This window comes from Marmota flaviventris, chromosome 1 (assembly GCF_047511675.1).
Source record: "Marmota flaviventris isolate mMarFla1 chromosome 1, mMarFla1.hap1, whole genome shotgun sequence".
NCBI lineage: Eukaryota > Metazoa > Chordata > Mammalia > Rodentia > Sciuridae > Marmota > Marmota flaviventris.
Genome location: NC_092498.1, coordinates 30,420,660 through 30,441,577, shown reverse-complemented (window position 1 = coordinate 30,441,577; position 20,918 = coordinate 30,420,660). Strand labels below are relative to the sequence as shown.

Below are 20,918 nucleotides of genomic sequence, written 5' to 3'. Positions count from 1 at the left end.
CCCTCTTTCCCTAGCCTACTTCTTTACCCTTGCATAAGAATAAAATGAAAAAAATCAGAGAAGAGATCACAAAATCCCCCATTAACCCATTCTGATGTTTAATGGGGCTTGTCTGAAAATACTTCCTTCTGTCTAACTAAAATTCCTAAGGCTTCAATCTAAGCCCTCCTCTTGGTTGAGCCCTTCTCCTTTTTGTTTGCAGTTTTAATCTCGCTAAATGAACAGCAGGAAACATCCTAATCTTCAGAAGCATATTTTCTTTCTTGCTTGCCTTTCATAGCTGAAAGCATAAAATCTAGTGGGACCCCCAGAATTCTTGGTGCTTTAAACTTACTTCTGGCAGCCCAGGTTAGTCAGAAATGCACAGCTGGTTTTCTTTTCCTGCAGGCATCTCTGTGAACCTTTTAAATGAAGGTATATGTGAGAAATAGGAAGGAAGTATACACTACAGAGGAACTTTACCTTGGAAGTTCTTTAGAGCGAAGGATCTCTAAATCCTTCCCATTTAAGGAAGGCATTCCCCACAGAATTTTAAAAATGTTGAAGAATGTGTGTTCCTAAACTTAGTTATTTTTTTCCCCTGTGATACAACACTATACTGTACTTTTTGTGTGTCTGTGTGAACCCAGCGCCTCACACATGCTAAGCAAGTGCTCTGTCACTGAGCTACAACCCCAGCTCTTTTTATTTTTTATTTTGATACAGTCTTGCTGAGTGACTGAGGGTCTTGCTAAGTTGCTGAGGCTGACCTCTAACTTGGCAATTCTCCTACTTCAGCCTCCCGAGTACTGGAATTACAGGTGTGCACCACTATGCCCAGCCCTGAATTTAGGTTTTTAAACTATGCTTCCATTTCCCTCATCACTTGCACTAACCATATAACCTGCTTGGATTCATGCAGTAGATTTGCATGCAGCCTGTATAAAAATGAACCTAGCAACTAAAGAGAAATAAGAAACAGACTTTAGAAGCATTTGACTATTTTTCATAACAAAAAAAAATCAGTTTTTAAATACTATCACAAATCTGAGTAATGACATGACCTCCCAAAGCATATAGATTCCCTTAAGAGTTAAAACAACTTGAAGAGGAAATGATGAGCTATGCAGCCTGCCATATCCTGTGTTCAGAACAATTTTCATTTCTACTTATCTGTAAAGGTTGAAGGAATGTCTACAAATATTTGCTTGGTTTCTATGGTGCGGGCAGAGAGAGATCAAGTGGATGATTGTTTAGTGTCAAAATCAAAACTGTGTTATACTGTACTTTTACAAAGAGAATGAGTTTGTTACTTGAAACATAATAGACATTTAGCAAATGGTATTTTAAGTTTCACCAGTGCAAGATGAAATTTAAACAATGCAGCCTGAAGGAAAACATGGTCCCTTCAGGCATTTTAAAACTTCATTTTACAAAAATAAAGTGGCCCTGGCACTTTATTAAAAAGTCATCTGTTGACTAAAGATAGTGTTGGTAGATTCTCAGAATGCCTGGCATGGGTCTGGGGATACAGTCATGGTCTATAAATTTAAACCTGTGTACTGCCCTGGGTTCTCCCTCCTAACCCTAGAACTCTGCATTCTCCTATCTTTTGGTTACTTGTACATTCATCGGGAGATGCATTTATTTTATGCCTATGTACAGTGTTCTGCAAGGTGCTGGGGTTAAAAATTCCCCCTAGAAATGGTCTCTACCCTCAGAAACATAATCTCAGGTCTAGGTGGCTGTCAGGACACCATATAGGAGATACAGGGTAGTCAGTGCTGTGATCACTAGTGTTTGGGGAAGACCAGGCAGGACAGGATTCACAAGAATTAAGAACAGAGTTGTGAGGAGGACCAGAGAAGGCTCTCAGCATGTGGGAAGGCCACAGCCTATGACCACAACACGTGTATTTGAAGAGCCTCTTAAGTCTCTGAGCAGGTTGAGAAAAACTTCCTGTACAGAGGGGCAGGTGATGAAGCTGGAGAGGATGGGAGCCTAGTCATTAGGGCCCCTCGGGCAAGCTGGACTCGACATCAATCTGGAAAGCCATGGAGAATGGATGAAGGATTTTTGAGCAGGACAGTGGTTGAGAAAGCAGAGTAGAAAGAGGCAGACTGGTTGGAAAAGACCCCAGAGGAAACTTCTGGAATCACCTAGGAGAGGATGGGTTCATGATGGAGCTTTCAAGTCTAGAGCTTTCATTGATGAAGACGAATAGGAAACTGGATAGGTGATGGCTTTGCTTTTAGAGAGGGAATGTAAGAGGAGAAACAAGCTTCCGTGGAAAGACAATGCATGCATTTCTGAACCTGAGGTTCCTCTGAGAAGACTAAGCCATGCTTCCAGGAGTTGATTGGAGTTTTAGGTCAGTTATTCCGCAGTGTTGTGAGTACAGTAGGGGTTTTGGAGTTCTTTTGATTCTTTGTTTATTAGTTTTGAGACAGGATCTTTCTGTGTACCCAGGCTGACCTTGAACTCACAATCCTCCTCTCTCAGCTCCCAGGTAGCTGGGGATTACAGGCACAGACCACCACACCCAACACAGGTGTATTATGGATTTAAGGTACATCCCCATATGATGTACTACAGGAATTGTGCATCATATGAGAAAAGTGACTGCCTGAGGTGGTAGCCTTAGAGGAGACCATTATTTAAAGAAATCTGGGATAACACTGGGACAGAACCTTAGTGTTCTAGTATTCTGCATCACTACACAGCATTCCTGCCCCTGGCCTTCAGCCAACTCCTTTGACTTGCTACCTTCCTAGTTTATAACCACACTATCTAGTACCACTACAGCGCCTCACATAGAGTGGGCAGTCACATAATGAACCTAATGGAAGCTCCCTTTGGGGTAGATATGCTTAGACATTAATAAAATGAGAAATATGAGCTCAGAAGAAGAAAACAAGTACCTCTAGTATCTGTACCTCTTTAACCTTCAGTGGGTCATGGTTGTCTCTCCCTGGACACAATACACAGGTCTCTGTTGTACTGAGAAGCTCTCTTCCCCTGAGATACCCTTGGTCTATACTTGGAGGAAACACTCATCTCAGCATTTTGCTGTGTTTTCTGTTGCCCTCTGAGTCCTTGTATCCCCTGAGTCAAATAGGTTCATCCCCCTCCCTCCACAAGTCCATTTTTGTAAAAGGTACGTGAGTATCAATGGTACTAAATTATTATTAGACAGTATTGCCCTCATTATCCTCAGTCCAGGGGATTGCCTCTATTGGTCTTTAATATGCCACTAGCAGTTTTCTGAGGTTCATTTATGTATCCAGCACCTTCCACACACGGCATTATGTATGCATTGTGGCCAATGAATCATGACTGCAATGAAAACTAGAAAGCACCAAGTGCTACAGAAGTGAAATAGAAGCTCAGAGGACAGCTGTCGCCTCCAGCTGAGAAATCAAGAAGGGCTTAGTGGAGAAAGCAGTAAGTGTACAAGGCCTCAAAAGATGGGTGGAATTTGGACCTCAGAGTCTTAGGGAAAGAGTGTCCCCCTGACAGAACCACAGAAGCAGGTGGTGGGAAGGTAGCACATCTAAACAGGAACCACAGTCTCAGGTAAACCAGGGCAGCTCTGGGTCTCAGGAAGGACAGCCAGACTTCGAGATGGTGATGGAGGCATCAGAGCAAAAATGAGAACAGTTATTGCACAGTACTCCCTGCCCTGAGGAGCTCATCTTTAGACCTTAACCATTTTTCATCATATGTCAAAACATTTCCTTCTGGCCCTTAGATTACAAACAAGTGAATTTGAGAGGATTCCATTGTGTTTTGATGCAAGGTATAACACTGTTAACTTTTACTGGTGTCTAATTTCCATATAACTGGCATTATAATGAGAAGACTGGCCGAGTGCAGTGGCACACACCTGTAATCCCAGTGGCTCAGGAGGCTGAGACGGGAGGATCCCAGGTTCAAAGCCAGTCTCAGCAACTGTGAGGCTAAGAAACTCAGTGAGACCCTGTTTCTAAATAAAATACAAAATAGGGCTGGGGCTGTGGTTCAGTGATTGAGTGCTCCTGAGTTCAATCCCTGGTACCAAATAATAACAACAACAACATCAATAATAATAATGAAAAGACTGCTTGGCAGAATTCAAATTATGATTCTTTCTGATATTCTTAATTTAAATGTATAAAGAACTGGATTTTTAAAATCATTACCACTATTCTTTATGAATATGGACAGTGAAATTATCACTAATTTTTACTTTGCAAAACCATACTAATTTTTGATAGGGAAAAACATACATATTAGAGAGTTTTGTATTAGTATGAAGAAAAAAGACAGATTTGGAAACCTTCACTTTGAAAAAAGTAAAAATTTTGAAGTGTGTCAAGGATTGTATCCAAAGTCTTCATTATCTACACTGGTGTTTGAAACACACTGAAGCGGGCACAGAGGAGAATATCACCACACCGGTCATATGGTGCTACCAAACAAAAAAGACAGCAAGGGTATCCAAGAGTAGAGTTCTTGGGTCTGTCTGTACAGTGTGTCTGTTTTTAAGTCTTCATTACCACTGCCACAGCAATTATGTATGCTTAGGATGTTAACAGGGAGCACCTTATAGTCCCCCATGCAGATGTCCTCATTGATACATGAGAAAGCAGGCTTGGAGTTAGTCAGGGTTCCAACAGGAATTAGATGGTGCACAGGAAATTTGGGGAGATTTGTTTGCTGAGACACAATTTACAAAAATGTTGGTTTAGGGGGACTCAGAATTGTGTCATACCTTGAGTCTTAATGGCAGCCAGGCTCTCACCATTCCCAGGCTCAAAGGGAAGCAAGTGGTTACTGGAATCCAGAGGGAAGGAATCAAGTAGAACCATCTGCTTGCTCCAGGTAGACACTGACTTTGCAGTGGCAATGCAGCTGGCTCTAGGCTACCTCCTGGGAGGAAGTCAAGGAGTTAAGGACCTGACCTCTCTTCTCCCTCTCCCTCAACTCATGCCAAGGCTTCTCATTGGCCAGACCCAGTAAGAAACAGGAGGCATATGGCAAATAGAGGTCTACCTGCAGTGCAGAGACCATCCAGAGAAACAAAAGGAAGACACCTAGCACTGTGTTCACACCCTGCTTCTCTGCTGTTGCAGCCATCAAATAAGGATGAATCCACTGGCATCGACAGCTTTTCCAGGATCTTGGTGAAAGGGTGCGTAAATAACAGACTGTTCAGAATATTAAGTGAGAGCAGTTTATTCTGACATGTATTTTGAGTCAGAGTTGGCCTTGGCTCTACTTTATCTTATACTGTTATTGAACTGGTTCAAAAAAAAAATTGTGAATAGAGATCAAAGCAGTTTAAACAGATACATTCACTTGTGTAAATATCCTTGAACTCCTTCCCCCCTTCCGCTCCCCCTCCTGTTGCCAAATCCATTCAGCACCTCTAGAGGCTGTTAATACATGTAATGATTGTAATAAACATCGTATTTGCTTTTGTTCCAGCTGGCTCCAGCCTCCAAACTCTGTCCGTAGTTCCTATTGTTATCTTTGCTTACTAGACAACTGCATTGTGTCCACTGGTAGCTACCTTTGTCACAGATTCCTAAATGTTGATCTTTGTGTATTGCACTCCGTTTCCCACAACATGTTTTTAAACTTAATTGACCACTCTACTTGGTTTTTAAGGACCTTTAGAATTATTTAACATAGCGTACTTCTAACAAAAATTGACTATGTTCTTGAATGTCCTTGCTTTGTGCACAAAAACCTTGAAACATTTTTATCAGTTCTGCTCATTCTTTATAAAATTTTAAGTAAAAATTAATAAATTTCTACTTATGAGTGACAAAGTAGTTATTAGTGATGGGGTATTCCACTAAAGATTTAGGGGCACAAATATAATTCCTAAGAAAAAAGAATTTGTAGTTTACCATTAGGAAAATATGTTGCACTTTGCTCTCAAAAGCTTAGTGTTAGATTTAGTTGTGGTACATATTTTGTATCGAATACAATTTTTAAAATTTTCATCATTTGAGATATTTTAAATTACAGTGACTTATTGTAAGAATTGAAGGACTCTAGGTTGGAGATTATAAAACAGCTATATGAATTAAGAAGTTAAAACTAGGAAAGATCTCTTGACATATGATATAATACATAAACCAGGGAACGACTATAAGAAAATGCTATTCTTTTATATCTGTTGAAAACAATAGTAATTTGTTATTTTAAATGCAGACCCTCTGGGATTATTTTATTAGGGAATTAAATAGAAATGTAAGACTTGTACAGTTCAGAGGTTTTGTTTCTGGTTTGGGGATTTAAGTATGATCAAATGCACAGAGATAAACCAAAAAGATGTCTCCTTAGGAAAATATTAATATTTCAAAATACAGTATAAATATAAACTTCATCTAATTTTTCTCTTTGTTACAGTGAAATCACAGAGATTAAGCACCAGTCTTACTAATACAAATGAGATCTTTTAACTCTTAGCTTTCATTGAAACCATTAAATGTAAATTGGGGAGAGACAGAGCACAAGATGAGAATTAATTCATTCTTTTCAGTGGCTCGATAATGTTCCCTTATTGGTCATTACTGTGGCACAAACATCTGTGAGAATATCTGTTTCTATACTAATGTGAATATTTCTATAAAACAGATATTCACAAGTGGAATTCCAGGTTAGGAAGATGTGCACTATGAATTTTAGAGATGCTGTCAGTTTGCACTCTAAAAAGGTTGTGCCGATCGATTTGCAGTTTCAGAGTTCTTTCAGGGCTATAGGAATGTGGTTCCGTGGTAGAGCACTTGCCTAACATGTACAAGGCCCTGAGTTTAGTTCACAGCACCAAAATAAATATCTCAATAAATAAATATTCATACCATGGCCAACTATTAATATTGTCATTCTGTTCATTTCTGCAAATCAGGCAAAAAAATGATACTGCTTCATCATAATGTGTTTCTTTCCATACTTTTCTTTTTTTCTTTTTCCTTATCTTTCTGTCTTCTTTCCTTACACGAGATTGAGTGTCTTTTTATAATTTTCACTTCTTGTGAATTGCTTTTTTCATATATTTTGTCTGTTATTCAGTGGTGGTGCTTTATTCCTTACTGACTTGTACAAGCTCTTTATGTAATACGTATACTAATTCTTTGACTTTATATATATTTTAGATGTTTTCACCCAGGCTGTCATTTGCCATTTGCCTTTTTTTTAAAAAACAGTATTCTTTGCTGAAGATGATTTCAGTTAACATTAACATTAAACCCCATAAATACATCAGTCTCTTCCTGGATTGTATGTTGTGTTTTTAAATCTGTTAGCACCTAGTAGTTTGTTACTTACTGTACCTTAAAGTATATTAAGAGAAAATCTCCCTCAACCTTATTTCTCCAACTATCTTGTCTTAGTATTGAGTTTTGTGTTTTCTTTTTAATGCTCTTTAAGCATTATTCTACCAGAGGGACTATTTGATCAAAGTTAAAATTTCTTCCCAAAATCATTATCCTAATTTTTTATGCCTGGGATGACTGTTGTCTTTGTAACATGACTTTTCCCATTTTAGTCTTTTAGTCTCACCATTTACTTAGCTTTAATTTTATATTCTTCTTTAGCAGCATATCATTTTCATTTTCTTTTATGTAAATTTATAGTTTTTTATTTCTCAATATTTTACATTTTTTTCTTACTATTATGAATGGACTCCTTTTTCCATTTTATTTTGTAGCTGACTTGTGTATTTATTCTATGTCTATAAAAATTCTCATTATTTTGATAATATTTTTGTTATAATAAGTTTTACTTACCCCAAATATAAGGCCAGTTTACATAAGGCAGAAACCCTTAGGCTTACAAAGGAGATACTGGGGAAAAGAAAACAAAATTCAGCCCTCCTTCAGAGTTCGACAAAGTATAGAATAATGTAAGTAAGAATTTGTATGAGGAAAACTTTCGTTGTTAAAGAACTTTACACTTTGAAGATAGTACCCTCTCATACCCCACAGAACAAAAAAAAAAAAAGGGTATGTACTTCATCATAAAGAAAACAGAAATAAACTCTAAGAAGTAGACATTTTACAGGTTACATTGTCTGGTTGTAATGCAATAAAACTAGAAATCCAGTAATTAAAAAATAACCATAAGCCAGGCACACTGGCACACACCTGTAAACCCAGTGGCCAAGGAGGCTGAGACATGAGGATCAAGAGTTCAAAGCCAGCCTCAGCAGTGGCGGGGCGCTTAGCAACTCAGCGAGACCCTGTCTCTGAAATAAAATACAAAATAGGGCTGGGGATGTGGCTCAGTGATTGAGTGCCCCTGAGTTTAATCCCTGGTACAAAAACAAAACAAAACAAACATAAATAACCTGACCATATGGAAAATTTAAGACATTTTTTAAAATAAGTAATTCTTCAAAGTATAGTGTACTCTTGGATTAAAGATAAATAACATTTCTTAAAAGATGAACAAAAATGGGAAAATTTATTTGAAAATAATTATTCTGTTAGTAATCAGAGTTGAAAATAAATAAGAAAAGTTCCAAAGAAACTAGGAGGGAGAATTTAAAAGGATAAAAATAGAAATCAACAAATTATAAAATAAAACAATAATCTTCCCAAAATGGCAATAAAACCTCACATGAGGGTTTTTTTTTTTTAATTGATAACATAGCTAGCCAAACTCCTGACAAATGTGACAGATATAAAGAGAGCAAAAATACATATTGGGAAAGGGAAAATCAGTATAATCAGGAAACAGATGAGCTTAAAATAATTATAATAAATACTATGTTCAGATTTAAGCCAGGACATTCTTAAATCTAGGTTAAGAATTTTCCATGGGCTGGGGATGTGGCTCAAGCAATAGCGCGCTCGCCTAGCGTGTGTGCGGCCCAGGTTCGATCCTCAGCACCACATACAAAGATGTTGTGTCCGCCAATAACTAAAAAAATAAATAAATATTTTAAAAAATTTAAAAAAAAAAAAAGAATTTTCCATGTATGAAGACACAAATGGTGTGACTCTACCTTGTATACAACCAGAGACATGAAGAATTGGGCTCTGTATGTGTACTATGAATTGAAATGCATTCTGCTGTCATATATAAAAAAATTAGAATAAGTAAGTAAATTTAAAAATAGAGTAGACAATATAAATTTTTAAAAAAGAATTTTCTTAGGAGAATCCTTTACCATAATCAGGATTGATTCAAAAAGAGATTAAACCCTGAACAGACTAATTACCAAGAAGGAATTCAAAAGATTGTTGGGCACAGCTAACAGAGACCCCGACAGTGGTACAGGTCAGTTTAACCCTCACATAACTAATTATTTTTATGTCATTTATATTGTTCAAGAATATAGAAAAGGCCAGGCACAGTGGCGCATGCTTGTAATCTCAGCAGCTCCAGAGGCTGAGACAGGAGGATCTCGAGTTCAAAAACAGCCTCAGCAAAAGTGAGGCACTAAGCAGCTCAGTGAGACCCTGTCTCTAAATAAAATACAAAATAGGGCTGGGGATGTGGCTCGGTGGTCAAGTATCCCTGAGTTCAATCCCTGGTTCAATCCCCCCCGAAAATATAGAACAAAATACAAAGTTTGCATATCCGTGATATCAAAACATGAAAGATTAGCAAATAGAATTCTGAAGCATCTTAAACAAATAATACGCCAAGTGGGCTGGGTTGTGGCTCAGCGGTAGAATGCTTGCCTAGCACAATCGAGGACCTGGGTTGGATCCTCAGCACCACATAAAAAATAAATAAATAAAATAAAGGTATTGTGTCCAACTACAAATAAAAAATAAAAATATAAAAAGATTTTTAAATTTTTAGAAAAGAATAATAATTAGGAATGATTTATTCCAAGAAAGTATGGATGGTGCAATTTTAGGAAATCCACTAAAATAATTAATGTCATTAATTAAATAAAGGAAAATGATCATATGGTCATTAGTAATAGACATTTTTAAAGCATTTGAAAATTCATTCTACATTTTGAGTGATAATTACGTTTTTAAAAGAATAAAAGGGAACTTCCTATACATACCAATATTGTTCTTGTTGTTTTTACTATTCAGACATTGATTTGGTTATCATAATAGGTATCAAATGCTAAAGTATTAAAAATGAAGGTAGTCTGTCTTTCCAAAGTTTTTTAAGATGAATAATCAACCAGAAATCCATTTCCCTAAAATAGCTTCAAATAATGCTGTATTCAAATTAAAATTTTCATCTCTTATAATGTTGGATTTTATTCTGAATTGAGGTAAAAAGATAAATGTGTGCCTTCACAATATCTGTGAATGTCTATAAACCATTCAAGTGGAACTTTATGGACAGTTTGCACCTGTGCTTTTGTTTATAGTATGACAGAGAAATGAAGAAGTGTGCCTCCAAATTGAAATATTAATAAAGCAGAAATAAATCATGGAAGTAAAAACTGGAGCCCAGAATTGGACACTCTTCTTAGCAAAAGTAGTACCTTCTCTTTGGGGAATGACTAGTCATTGAATTTTGCCCAGTCATCTTTCTAGGATGAATTGCCATAAACTAATCATTATTTTCATCTTTGTTACACTATTATTGCAATGGATACAGTATTGTGATAGGCATTTACAGACATATCATATATAAAGCCAGGGCTGTGCACCTCAGCCATGAACAATACATACTGTGAACTGTTACCACCAGTGATTTACAGGTAGCAGTGAGTTCAGGAGGGTAATGGCATTCAAACTGGACATGTGGAGTAAGTAGAATTTCTTCATGGTGAGGAGAATGAAAAAGAGTTGCCCAGGTTAGAACAGTAAAGAAAATCATGGAGGCAAGAGCTATAGGATATGTTTGTATAATCCAGTAGTACGCAAACCTATTAGGGTGAGCGTTCCCTGAAGAACTTAAAAGAAAAAAAAAGGAACCCACTCATGGAGAGCTAATTCGGTGGAGACAAAAAAAGGTTCAGATACCTAAGTTTTTCTAAAAGCCCCATGGATGATTCTGGTCATAGTCAAGGTTGAAAACCAGAGATATAATCATTGTGTAACTAGGGCATAAGGGATGTGTGGAAGTCCTGTAGGAGATGATGCTCGAAAGATATATTGGCATCAAATGATAACTGGGGTAAAAATTGTTCTGGTATTGTCAGTTTGTATTTTGAGTTTTATTTCTGTTACATCATCCTTCATTAGATATCAATTAAATAATCCCTAAGCAAAACTTAACCCCTGGGTGAATTTGAAGCAAAACATGTTAAATGAGATGAATAAGTCAATTTACCATATAATCAACCCAAAACTTAAAAACAGCAAGCATTTTATTATTCTGAGTCTTGTCGGTTGACTGGACTCAGCTGGGCAGACCTGCTCTGTGTGACATTGGCTGGGGCTGCAGACATCTGGGAGATTGGTGGGTCTTGAATATCTAAGATGCCTCACTCACGTGGCTTTCAGCTGACAACTCAGCAAGGTATGTGGACCAGAGAGTCAAACTTCTCATAGCAAGCCGTCTGAATTGCAAGAGGAAGCATCTTGAGAGCAAGCATTTGAAAGGGCCCAGGCTACAGGACTTCTCATGACCAAGCTTTGATAGTCTTAGACCTTATTTCCACCATAAACTATAGTTCAAACAAATTGCAAAGGCCAACTCAGATTCAGTGGAAGATAAATGAATTCCATCCCTTGATGGGGGAAGCAGCACATGTATAAAAAGAGACAAGGAAATTGATGGGAGCCATTTTTAGAGACTCTCCACCTCCATCTTAATGCATCAAATAACATACTATCAAGATACATGCGGTGGTGCATGCCTGTAATCCCAGCAGCTCAGGAGGCTGAGGCAGGAGGATTGGGAATTCAAAGCCAGCCTCAGCAAAAGCAAAACCCTAAGCAACTCAGTGAGATCCTGTCTCTAAGTAAAATACAAAATAGGGCTGGGGATATGGCTCAGTGGTTGAGTACCCCTGAGTTCAATCCCTGGTACCCCCCAAAAATAAAATACATAAAACTGAATGACAGTAACAATACAGTTAGATCAATAAAAATAAGGGGATCTGCTTAATGTAAAATGCTTATGTAATAAATTTATGTATTCCCAATTCTTTATTTAGCAATAATACATCCTCATTTCAAGTCTCCATAGAATATCTGCCTCTCTCCCTAAAATAAGAGGCACTTGATCCCTGTACACACAGAAATCTGAAGCCCTAACATGATGTTTTCTTCAGCTGTCAACCTGGCTGAAATAAGTACCATTTTGTTTGTTTCATCTACCTTATACTGTTCAATACTAAATGGGTTCTCCAGTTTGGGGAATCTGCTATGGATGACCTTTCTTACACATGGTATGAATATTTGGGTTACATCTTTTAAGTTCTTCCCCATTTTTTATTTGTTTTCTGTAAAGAGCAGCATGGAAGGGGGTTTTATTTGGTTTCCCACAAAGTCATGATAAGAGCAGTTTTGACTCGCCCTGGGTGCTCTGTAGACTTCAAGGTCGCCATCTAGCAGCCACTGGAATCTTCTGATTTTCCAACACTGACCTGGGAATTGAGCTGGAGTTGTTGCCATCACCTGTTTTTCTTTTTTTTTTTTTAGAAAAAAAAATAGTTTTAAGATAAGAGGGTTTTATTTGCTTGCTTTGTTTTTGTCTTTGCCTTGCTTTCTGAAGCTTGTTATTTCACCATCCTGTTAAGATAGCATTTGAGATGGGAACCCAGGTGGTGGGGATGATGTAATTTCCTGGCCTGTGACTGATGAGTCCTATTTACTTATGCATCTATCAGTGTCCTCATATGATTTATAGGGGTTCTTTCTGAACTGGATCTTGTCATTAAGCCACCTAGAATCAGAAGGTTAAGCCCACAGCCATCTTCCTCAGTAATGCTGACATCTGTTTGTCATTGCAGGTCGTCACGCTGTGGTACAGAGCTCCAGAGGTCTTGCTCCAGTCCAGCTACGCCACCCCCGTGGATCTCTGGAGTGTTGGCTGCATATTTGCAGAAATGTTTCGTAGAAAGTAAGAAATATGTTTTCTTTTTGAATCTTCAGTAGTTTAATTGGCAGCATGGCGTGCCTGTCTCAATGAGGGTCATGATGTGGATCTGAGGTTCCTAGGTGTTCCCTCTTAGCCTACCTAAAACCACTTTCTCATTCAGTTTTGTATAACTGTAGTTTCAAGCTCTAGGAAACCCTGTTTGGAAAGGAACACACCACTTTTCTTTCCATTTCCATTGTCTTTGTTGGTGGTGATAAGACATGATGAAAGTGGGGCATGCTGGAGTGTTTTGTAGTGAAGAAATATCCTCAAGGTGAACTTCAGCCACAAGCAGAAGACAAGGATTGTTAAGTTCATGGGAATTTATTAACAGAAATTTCGATGGTGAGAATTATTGAAAAAAGACTAAGTAAGCTGAAAAGGAATAGGCAAGGAGGATGTCAGTGCTGTTTCAGAATATTTTAGGTGCTGCGATGTAGAGCAGAGGTTAGATGTATTTAGACACTGTAGTGGACAAAAATGGGACCAAGGGACACAGAAATTAAAGAAATAAAGATATTTGCTTAGTGGGGGGAGCAGTGTAATAATTAAACAATTATCTGAAAAGTAGATTGGGGGTTGTGTGTTCCCATTGGGTGTCCAAGGAGAGTCTGGACCACTATCCATTGGAGCTGCTTTCAGGAGCATTTACAGGGCAGGTGGGTAAGCTCAGTGCCCTCCAAGGCTGCCCTGATTCTGAAAGCCTGTGACTCATTTGTTTGATTTTCAGGTCACAAGAAATAGCCAAACAATATTATAAAGATCTGCCAGGAAAATAATTCACACCTGAGTACTAAATTCAGCCTGGTCAAAATTAAACAGAGAACCTAAATATAACCTAATCTCTTTATTTTCTATTTTTGTTTCCATGGGAAAATGTGAGTTGAGAGGCTGAGTATATTCCCATTGTGCGTGATATGTTCAAAATGTAGCTACATGAGATCTCATCTGAAAAAGTCAGCCATTACTTTGTCTGTTTGTTTTAACCAAATCAAGTTTTATGCAGTGAATTTAGGAACTCCTTCTAGTACTCAGCAAATTCATCTGTAGCTCATAGGATGGGAGAGTGGCAGGGAGGTCAGAATATGCAGGTGTTTCATGGCAGCCGACTCTGTGTCAAGTACAGTGCCAACACAGTTCCTTTGTGTTACCTTTTTAATCCTTACAATAAGAGGAAACTGAAATGGAGTAGTCAATTTATTTGTCTAACATCATGCAGCTAAGAAGTAGGGGAATAGGAATCTAAAGGAAGTCTGTGAGTTCCAGTCCAGCATTGTTTTTCTGCAAAGGAAGAAAGAAAAATAGTAACATTCAGCCTAGCCACAGTATTTACCAAACAGGCCAGATAAGTGGTTTGGGGGCATGGTCCCTGGATGGCAGCATTAGTATCACTTGGGACCTTGTTGGACATGCACATTCTCAGGCATCACCCCAGACCTAGTGAATTAGAAACTCTTGGGCTAGAGTCCTACAAGCTATGTTTTAACAAACCTCTACTTGACGTTTCAGCCTTAAAAATACATGGACCTTGGTTTCTGGTGTTACTTCCTCCTCTAAGCAATTATTTCCCAAGTTACTATCTTTCTGTAAGGTTCCAGGAAGGAGAAAGCGTGATTTCTTATGTGCACACATGAAGAGCCAGCGGGTCTCTACCCAGAATTTCACTTTTGCAGCACAACAAAGCAAAATGTTGCCACTGTCATCAGTGGCAACTTCATGGATGACAGTAGTACCAGGGATAGACAGTCTTTACAAGTGAGGCTCCCAGGCCACTCCTTGAGATTCTGATTCATTACTGAACTAAGGCCAGAAATTCTTATTTTAAAAAGTACTTCAGCTGGGCACAGTGGGGCTCCACTGTAATCCCAGCAGCTTGACAGGCTGAGGCAGGAGGATCATGAGTCCAAAGCCAGATTCAGCAAAAGCGAGGTGTTAAGAAACTCAGTGAGACCCTGTCTCTAAATAAATACAAAATAGATCTGGGGATGTGACTCAGTGGTCAAGTGTCCCTGAGTTCAATTCCTGGTACCAAAAAAAAAAAAAAAAGAAAAAGAAAAAGTACTTCAAATAATTCTTTTCATCCAACAATTGTAGAACACATTGGGTTCAGGCTTCTGGTCAGAACTGATAATAAGTGCCAGGCACAGTAGCCCATGCCTATAATCTTAGTGACTCAAGAGGCTGAGAGGCAGGAGGATTGCATTTTGAGGCTATGGTCAGCAACTTAGCAAGGGCCTCAGCAACTGTCTCAAACTAAAATAAAAAGGGCTGGGGAGGGCTGGGGTTATGGCTCAGTGATTAGAGTACTTGCCTAGCTCATGTGAGGTACTGGATTCCATCCTCAGCACCACATAATAATAAAAAAATAAAATAAAGGTATTGTGTTCAACTACAACTAAAATATTTTTAAAGAGGGGGCTGGGGATATAGCTCAGTAGTAAAGCAACCCTGAGTTCAATCCCCAGCACGAAAAAAAGGGAATAAGTTACTATCAATATAGAAGAGCAGGCAGTCATTCCAGGTCATCCAAGGAGTAACTTGGTGCAGCTAAGAGTTGACTAAAAATGTGCTTATTGGAATTACCTACATGTGTCTAGAATTTTCATCCTCAGTGTAAAGATGGAGTCCTTCTTTTGGTGTGGAGGGGAGGGTAATCAGTTGTTTTTCAGCAGTACAAGCTTGAATATTAGCCATGATCCATAGTAAAAACTGTTAAAGATAAAACCTAAGATATGTAGAATTAAGAATTCACTAGTAAGGAATTTGCTATATTTTTAAACATAGGCAGTCCCTGCCTCTTGAACAATTGCAACTCCAAATTTTATTTGCTAACATTAAAAACATTTTTTGCTAACATTAAAAACATTTTCCACTAGCCGGGCAATGTGGCACACACCTGTGATCCCAGCAACTCGGGAGGCTGAAGCAGTAGGATTGCGAGTTCAAAGACAGCCTCAAGCAAAAGCGAGGCACTAAGCAACTCAGTGAGTCTCTCTCTATAAATAAAACACAGAATAGGGCTGGGGATATGGCTCAGTGGTTGAGTGCCTCTGAGTTCAATCCCCAGTAGCCGAAAAAAAAAAAAAAATTCCACTAACATGATAATGTATTTGATAATCAAGTTCTCAGCCTAGCTTGCAGAATTCTGTATAACCTGGACAATATATGAAACATCACTTTGTACTAATTCATCAAATCTTTTTTTCTGTGGGAAAATTCATATAGTATTCCAGTCCAATGTGACAGGAATACTCCTCTCTCCACCTTGGCACTGGGACTGAGAGGAAGGACTCACACACTAGAGTTTCCAGGAAAGGCTCCTTTTGAGGACAGCAGCAACATTCTGCTTCATTTTGCTACAAAAGTGAGATATTGGGTGAAAACCCACGGGCTCTTCACATGTACACATAGGAAAGCACCTTTCTCCTAGATTACAAACGTAGTAAATGAGAAATAATTGGTTGGGGGAGAAAGCAATGCCAGAACCAGGGTCCGTGTGCCTTAAAGGCTGAACGAGAATGGATCCAGGACAATCACATGTCCTTCCTAGGCTGGGTACCCTGTCCTCTAGGTAGTTCCTGCTGTGACCTTGAATGTGGCCATGAGGTCTGAACTTTATTCCTGCTCAGTCACATTTTGGTGTTTCCTGTGATACCTCCCAGATGGCTAAACACATCGTGCTTCTTTCTTGTGGCAGATGTGTCCTGGGGTCCAACCTCCAATTTGATCTGGATTCAGCTTGGCTCCAATTCAGTGTTGTCCAATTGAAGAGTCACAAACCATGGATTCTAAACGCAGACCCCTCCTTACTTTAGGCTAATCCTAAATCAGGCAGTCCCTCACATGTGTTCACTTGGAGTTCCTATTTGTCAATAAGTAGTAATTCCCAGATTGTGGCATCTCTTTATCACCTTCATTGTTTTGGCCATAGTCTTATGACAACTGTACTTCTACTTATCTAATCTTTTACTACCCTGAGTCAGTTTACTTTTTTTATTTAACTTCATCCTCAACAAAAAATATATAAAATTATAGGCTGTGGCTCAGCGGTAGTGCACTTGCCTGGTATGTGTGAGGCACTGGGTTTGATTCTCAGCACCGCATATAAATAAATAAAATAAAGGTCTATCAACAACTAAAAAAAATAAAAATAAAAAATTTTAAAAAATAAAAAATATATATGCATATATATGTATGTATGTGTGTATATATTATGTATGTGTGTATATATATGTATAAATATATGTATATATATATAATCACAGACTTGGTAAGTCAGTTATTAATTTGTTTAATACAAATTAGAATATATAAAAACATTAAAATTATTAAGAAACTTTGTCCATGTTCATCCCCTGAAATCATCTTACCTATCACTAGTGGTCTATGTCACCCACTGGAAACCCTGTCTTTCAGTCTTCAGTAACTTATTGAATGGCTAAAGAGATAACAAACCCTAGTGGAGGAGAAAGTCATTACATGCATTGAGTAGGCTCAGTGCCAAGAAGTGTGGGGTACTGTGAATGGCTATAGTAAGAAGACTGTTTTAAGGAAGTAAAGGAGATTGCTCTGTGAATGGCTATATGTCAGGATTAAACTTTCATAAAGATCGTATTCTAATTTTTATATAAAATCTTTGCATCAATAAGGCTCACCATTATCCATGACCTAGGGGGAAGAAAAGAAACAGGAGTTAACACCTGTTACGTTACAAGTGCCAGGCCAGGGCCCTTCACATACATTATTTCATCAAATCTATATTCTAAGGGATATTATCCAGAGTTTACATACATTGAACTGGGGCCTTCTGCAGGCAGGATGAATAGAAGCACATGACTATTAAATGGAAGAGACAAATTTTAACATAGGTCCACCTCACTCCCAGAGCCTTTGATTTTCCTGCTCTGTCATGTTTCTTCTCATGCTGTTGTTTGACCCACTAGGCTATATTTTTTTCCTAGAATGTTTTATGTATTACTGCAGTCTAGCAGCAGTGTAATATCTTAGGCCAAGAAGTAAATCACACATATAAAAGCTTTGATTTTCAGTCTATCTACAATGGAAAGATTGACAAATTCTCTGTCATATTATTAAGAAGTATATGCCTTCTATTCTAAAATTGAATACCTAGGAAATATGAACTCAGTAAAGAGAGTCTTGGGGCAGATGGTTGACAAAGAGCCAGAGAGTTTAAATACCATCTGTCACTATTATCTGGGTTTAATAATCGCCTACACTGACCTATAGAAGCATTCTGCAAAATGGATTACAGCTAGATTTTTATCTTCCTCCTTTAACTTTTCGCCCATGGATAATCCATCTTTACCAACATTCAGTTATATTTTAATACTAAAAGCCCTTGTTATGAATTTGGTCAGTAGCCAGCCCATTCAGCTTAGTGGGAGGGGATGGATGGATGGAAGGGTATGATAGATTGATTTTTAACTACATGGCAAAATAAATTCACACTGTCAATTCTCCAGATGCCTGTCTGTTGCTATCCTGGTCAGGACCATAGTTTGTAGTTTGAAAGTTATGGGGGTTTCCAGCTTATAGCAAAGTCATAAAAAGAAAATGCATATTTCAAAAACAAAATATCCTACTAATTCTTTGAATATGGAGATTGTGGTAAACAGATAGTAATTCTTAGAAGTTCTGAGTTGCCAGCTCTGATGATCCCTAGCTAAGAAGTGCCAAATGCCACCAGGAAGAATATAACAAACACAGTCACTGTTAGAAGGAAACAAACAAGGCTTCATGGTTATATTCCCCCTTGTTTGGTGGCCTCTCTAGGCTTGTCGTCATTGATTTCTATGAATTAAATACCCAGTATCTGGGAAACTAACAGTGAAACTGTCCTTTGTGGCTCAGTGGCCAGTGAGAAAATGTCTAAAATGTCACTGAATGCCTTACCAGTCTTCCTATTGGTTTCTGCGTTGGTGCTTCTTCATATTTGAGTGCTTGCCTAGTGATATCAAGGAAATGAGGTCCTTAGCTGGCTGCCCCAGACCCTGAGGCACAGAAAGAGAGCCCTAGACTATGAGAAGAAGCCCACCACCTCAGCTTAGGTCAAAACGTGTGTAGATCCCAGGGCACTCAGCTGGACTTGCATATTTCCTGTCCCTTCTGGGACATTTTCCTAGACCTTTCCCTTCCCTTGCTTTAAAGAAATAGCCAAATGGGGAAAATTCTAAAGGAGCATGTTTTTGAGTGAGGAAATACCCAAGATGGTACCCAGGAAAAGGACCAGTCTTGGTTAAGTAATATATACAGGATAGTTCTGCATTAGACCAAGTGAATATTTTTATAATGTAACCAATAATGACTTTTTAAATTCTTACTGTGTAACTTGCTTTAATTATGGATTTGAAAAACATCTGCTACTGTGAAGCCTGTCCCTTCCCCATTAGGGCAGCTTTGTAGGTCTCAGCTCCCTGGTCCAGTGCCCCTCCACTCTGGCACCTTTGTCTGCTGTTGGGTGATCTTCTCCACAAACTAGGTCTTAGTTGAGTACTCTTCCAACCATTCTGCCGTCATATGCTTTTCTCCAGCTTTTTGTTTTCCCATCCCTGTTCTTAGCATTTAGCACCCCCCTTCTTTGGCTCTCTCTACCTCTGTTAATCTTTCTACTCTGCCTCTTGGAATCCTTGTTCTGTGGCAACAAGTAACCCTGCTTCCCTGAACTTTTTCACTTGGTCTCCTTCTTCAAGGTCACTACTGTCAACCTTTCTCCTGTAGATGTTGTGTCCCCTCTAGAAGGGAATTGCAGTATTCTTAGTCATTTGCTGCTTTGAGAGCATGATTCTGCCAAAGCCCAGTGCCTTTCCTCTCCCCCCATCCCTTTGTCATCCTCTTAGACTCCCAACTTCATCTTAACTGCATCGCCTGGGGACTTTCAGGACCAGTGGTTTTTAGCATAGTCACCACAGAGTAAGGAGAAATGTTCCTGGTAGAAGTGCTTTGCACATTGGAAGAGACAGAACACTTTGAGGGTCCAGATCAGCTCAACAACTTCGTCACTCTGCCCACACTCTCCTTGTCCCCCTGGCTTGTACTTTAGCTTTCAGTGACCCTGTGATGAGCTTAGGTTCTATGCTTATTTCTCAGGGACACTGCACCTTGGGAATACCATTATCTAAATGCTTCACCATTAAAAAGAGAACTGCTGGGCTGGGGATGTTGCTCAGTGACAAACAGTGTGGACACAAGTTGTACTGACAAAGTGCAGAGCAGTGTTCTTTCTCCGGAACTTGACAGCTAAGTCTGTTCCAGCCCAACCAGCTTTGTGACAGAGGGCAAACCTTCAGCATCTGGAACCTAGTGTCCTTTTCTGGACTTCATTGTGCTTCACAGAGTTCTCAGACCCTCTCCTGTGTATGGTCAGAGGAGTTCCCATTCCTCTTTTTTCTATATTGAGATTCTGAGATTTAAAAAGGTTCTAAACTATTGGAGTAGATAATACCCAAGATTCATTCCAGCTCTGGTATACTTTGTAGAACCATGTCTTGGTCCTTTCTGGAACCCTTAACATATCCAGCACAGCTCATGCTCATTGACAGGGCTTATTACACATCCTTGTGTACTGTCCTGAGCACTTGACATAGATTATGAAGTTTAATCCTCCCAAGTGTCTTGCCCAGATCCCATATCTGGTCATTGGCAGTGCTGGGACTTGGGAGTTCTATGACCTACAACAGCAACAATGAGTTATAAATGGGAAATTAGTCAGGCATAAGATAGCATGTAATGAATATAAATAATATAAATGAATCGGGTATTTTAAACTTTTTTTCATACAAAGTCTTCAAACTCCAAACTTCAAGCACATCTCAGTATGAACTAGCCACATTTTAAGTGCTGGTGACTAGATGTACTCTGTGGGACAATGTAGATCTAACCCACCAAAGAAATGGATAAAGAGGAAACAGACAATT

At 38.7% G+C, this 20,918-nt stretch overlaps 1 protein-coding gene across 1 annotated transcript in view; it reads left to right on the top strand.

Annotated features, from left to right (window-relative positions):
• Cdk6 (cyclin dependent kinase 6) overlaps nt 1–20,918 on the top strand; it is a 212,554-nt gene that overhangs the window by 134,775 nt on the left and 56,861 nt on the right. The window contains exon 4 of the mRNA XM_027919898.2: nt 12,857–12,966. Coding sequence (XP_027775699.1) covers nt 12,857–12,966 — 110 coding nt within the window. The remainder of the gene's footprint in view (nt 1–12,856; nt 12,967–20,918) is intronic.